The following is a 4,581-nucleotide window of genomic DNA, read 5'->3' on the forward strand; positions in this document are numbered from 1 at the left end:
GGTGCGCTTTGATTACAGCCGTACTGGAAAGATTAGCAACACTCTGCCCAGAACATAACAACGCAGCACATCGGAAACAGGCCTTTCGGCCCCTTGAACCTGCTCCACCATTCAATCTGATCAACCAGCTCAGTTCCCTCTCTCTCTCCCCCGGACAGGGAGTGGGAGAAAGAGAGATGGAGAGGGAGTGAGAGAGATGGAAAGGAAGTGAGAGAGAGAGGGGGTTAGTGAGAGAGATGGAGAGTGAGAGAGATAGAGAAGGAGTGAGATAGGTGGAGAGGGGGAGTAAGAGATAGAGAGGAAGTGAGAGGGGAGAGGAAGAGGGAGTGAGAGAGACAGGGAATGAGAGAAATGGAGAGAGAGTGGGAGTGAGGGAGGATTGAGGGAGATAGAGAGAGAGGGAGCGAAAGAGATAGAGGGAATGAGAGAGACGGGGAGTGAGAGACTGGCAGAGAATTCGACAGGCTCCCCACTTTCTGGCTGAAGACATTTCTCCCCATCTCAGTCCTACCCCTGTATCTTTTAGACTGTGACCCCTACCCCTGGTTGCAGACTCACCCAGTTGTTGGGAACATCCTGCCTGTCTCGTCCCGTTACAATTTTCTCAGTTTCATTGAGATTTCCCCCCACTTAATTTTTCTCAACTCCAACAAATATAGTCCTAACTGATCCAGTCTCTCTTCATACTCCAGTTCTGTCATTCTAGGAATCAGTCTGGGAAAGCTGCACTGCACTCCCTCCATCACCAGAACATCCTTCTTCAGATAAGGAGATCTCAAACTGCACACAAATACTCCACATGTGGTCTCACCAAAGTCCTGTACAATTGTAGCAATGCATCCCTACTCCTCTACTCATTGAGTGGTTGATCTGTACTCGATGGAGTTTAGAAGGGTGGAGGAGGGGTAATCTGATTGAACATTACAAAATACTGAGAGGCCTGGATAGAGTAGACATGGAGAAGACATTTCCACTCGTCATAGAGATGTACATCCTTTGGTCAACTCATTCATGTTGACCAAACATCCTAAACTGATTTAGCCCCATTTGCCAGCATTTGGCCCACATTCCTCTAAACCCTTCCTATTCATATACCCATCCAGATGCCCTTTAAATGTTGTAATGGTACCAGCCTCCACCACTTCCTCTGGCAGCTCATTCCATACACACACCACCCTCTAAATGAAAAAGTTGTCCCCTCGGGTCCCTTTTAAATCTTTTTCCCCTCTCACCTTAAACCTATGCCCCTCTAGTTTTGGAACCCCCCTACCCCTGGGGGAAAGACTTTGTCTATTCACTCTATCCACAATTTTATAAACCTCTATAAGGTCACCCCTCAGCCTCCGACGCTCCAGGGAAAACAGCCCCGGCCTATTCAGCCTCTCCCTAAGGATCAAGTTGTTCGTGGGAGAGACTGGGACCCGAGGGCACAGCTTCAGGCTGAAGGGACTAATCCTTTCGAACTGAGGTGTGGAGGAACGTCTTCAGCTGGAGGGTGGGGAATGTGTGGAACTCATTGCTGCAGAGGGCCTGGGGAGGCCAAGTCTTTGAGCGTATTTAAGACAGAGATAGCTAGGTTCTTGATTGGTAGGGGGGGGGGGGGGGGCGATGGTGGGGAGCGGAATCAAGGGTTACGTTGAGAAGGGAGAGGAATGTGTTTGAGAAACACATCAGACGTGACTGAATGGTGGAACAGACTCGATGGGTGAAATGGCCTTATTCTGCTCCTATATCTTAGGGTCTACTTGAATCCTTTCTTTAGGTACTATTTGCCTTCTTGACCTGCCTGCAATGCTTACTCTAAGAAGTGTATGAAGACACCAAGATAAAATTGCGTTCCACACTCACCCCACAACCCCGGCCTTTCACAGCCTTATCACCATGCAGATACCAAACCAATCTGCCTTCCTGTTTTTGCGACTATATCTCAAATCGAACCGCATCAAACTGCTCCTGCCACATGGCTTCCCACTTGTTTCACTTGTCCAAATCATGGTGCAGCATCTCTACATCCTCCTCACACACAGAAAGGCATGTCTCTGGTTAAAAAAACTCCCGTGGCATCTCACCTTCTACCCATCCATGGGCAAAGGGGGCGAGTAGGGAGGCAAGGGGAGAAGAAATTCTCCCGGGAAAAACCAGGCTGCCTGCGCCGAGCCATCTGAGGACAGGAGCAAACCGACCAAACGGCCACGGCTAGGAATACGGTGCTACGGAAATGCAGGAGAGGGCACTGGAATGTTGTCCCTCTCCTGTGAAGAGCGAGCGAGGCCTTGTGGAAAGGGGCAGAGCCTGTCTGCATTGTCCAGGCACTGGGGGAGGCCGTTTCTTCCCCAACTGCCCCCTACTATCCCTCCCTCCCATACTGCTTCAACCCCAACTTGCTCACCCCCCACTCCCACCCCAACTGCCGCCACTTTCCCCATCTCCCCGCTTTCCTCTCCCACCTACCCACAACTTCCTTCTGTTCCCTCCCCGCTCTTACACCACCACCCTCTACATTCCCTTTACCACACTAACCACCCTCCTGCCCCGCTACCCCGACAACCTCATCCCACTCCCCTCATCCCCCACTTTCTCCTCATCCCCATCTTCAGGACCTGAGTGAAACATTCCCGGGGGGATCCGGCTTCAAATCCGATCGGAAAACGGCCAGTGTCGGAAACGAAAACCCCACCCTCGAGCGGGTGTGAATATGGCTCCATCACCCGGTCTGGGCCCTATACGTGACTCCAGGCCCACAGTGACGCAGGGGAGGGATGGGGGAAGGGGGTTGCCATGGCAGTGGGCTCATTCGCCAGTGGTTGTGATGGCGTTGAGTCTATGGTGAAGTCTGCATCCCATTTGTCCCATCCCGAAAGTTCGGTGCTGCTCCAATTCTCCCCGGATCCACAGAAAAAGGGGGCAAGGAGGATGGCAGGGAGAGGAAATTCTCCTGGAAAAAAAAACAGGAACAATCTGAGGATGGGTCCGAAGAGGGAAAATCGACCAAACAATCGAAAGGAAACAAAGTGAATATGAGATCGGCCACGATTTTATTGAATGGTGGAGTAGGTTCTATGGGCTGAATGGGCTACTCCTGCTTTTGTGTTCCTGTGAACGAATAAATAAATGAACACTGAGAACAAAGAAAACAGAAATGAACAATGAGATTATAGGCCTGAGGCCTGTGTGATGATCAGTGATGATCTACAGACTGATATTAAAGGTGGTGTAAATTCTGGTGTTACTAACAAATGATAAGAACCAGACAGAGAAAGGCCCCTGCTTGATGACACTGTGCAACCCGTATTAGATGCTAAGGATAGTTTGGAAAATATTAAACATAAAGTTTAACGTGCAAGGCCCCCTCTGAGCCACTCACCGTCCTGACTTGGACATATATCGCCGTTCCTTCACTGTCACTGGGTCAAAATCCTGGCCATCCCTCCCTCAGGGACATTGTGGGCCAACCCACAGCGCATGGACTGCAGCGGTTCAAGAAGGCAGCTCACCCCCACCTTCTCAAGGGGGCAGCTAGGGACGGGGCAATAAACGTGGGCCCAGCCAGCAATGCTCACATCCCACTTGTCAAAACTGGAAACAGTAATCCCATTCTGTAAACTTTCCAGAAGTGAAATGGGGAAAATGTTTGAAAATAATAATTTAGGGACAAACTCTTTTGTGTCTTTGTTATTGGCGCCTGATGCTCATGACTCGTGACCCAAACAAATGATTGTTTGCCATAAAGCCTGCCATGATCCCATTGAATGGCAGAGCAGACTATACAATGTAAATCTGTTCCAATTTCTTACGGTCTTACAAGTTAAAAGTACAGTGGATGCTCAAAAAAAACACATCAACTTTAAAAAACTCAATTGTGGAAGGATTTGGGGCAGACTTTTGGTGAAAACTTGGCAGGATTTTGAATATTTTTGAGACAGGCTCAGTCACATCATTGCCAAGGAGGGTCACTGGAAATGCAACATTCACTCTGCTTTCTCCAGATACTGCCAGACCTGCTGAGTTTCTCCAGCAATTTCTGGGTTCTGCTGGAGTTAAATTATTGATCAGTTACTATTAATCACTATTCATTTATCATTCCTCAGACATAATCATCCCTCACAGCGACACCGACATGTAGTTTGACAGAAAAAAAAACATAATAAATAGACGGAATTCATAAATACAGGGACTTGTCTGACCTTTGAGGCGGTGAATCTCTTGTTGCACGGGAGGTGTGTGGGGGGTTGGAGAAGGAACGGTCAAAGCAGGATCGCTGCGCTCCACCCGGATGCCTGAGGGTGGCGGTACCACCCCGCCGTCGGGAAACGGGGAGTGTGCGGGGCGGATGTGCGTCCGTCGGCCTCAGGGTACCGCTGGCTGCGGGGCTCAGAAGTCGGACGAGGAGATGGCGGCCATGACGATCCTGGTGGGAGTCAAGAGGGTGATCGACTACGCGGTGAAGGTAGTGACCCTCCGACAGTGCGGCACTCCCTCAGCACTGACCCTCCGACAGTGCCCGCTCCCTCAGCACTGACCCTCCGACAGTGCCCGCTCCCTCAGCACTGACCCTCCGACAGTGCGGCGCTCCCTCAGCAC

The 4,581-nt window shown here is 50.4% G+C and overlaps 1 protein-coding gene across 1 annotated transcript in view; it reads left to right on the forward strand.

Annotated features, from left to right (window-relative positions):
* The first annotated feature begins 4,249 nt into the window (after positions 1-4,249).
* Positions 4,250-4,581, forward strand: part of etfb (electron transfer flavoprotein subunit beta) — a 5,464-nt gene continuing 5,132 nt past the window's right edge. The window contains exon 1 of the mRNA XM_048593814.1: positions 4,250-4,447. Coding sequence (XP_048449771.1) covers positions 4,274-4,447 — 174 coding nt within the window. The 5' untranslated portion in view covers positions 4,250-4,273. The remainder of the gene's footprint in view (positions 4,448-4,581) is intronic.

Source organism: Rhincodon typus, unplaced genomic scaffold (assembly GCF_021869965.1).
Source record: "Rhincodon typus isolate 14 unplaced genomic scaffold, sRhiTyp1.1 hic_rhity00004060, whole genome shotgun sequence".
Lineage (NCBI taxonomy): Eukaryota > Metazoa > Chordata > Chondrichthyes > Orectolobiformes > Rhincodontidae > Rhincodon > Rhincodon typus.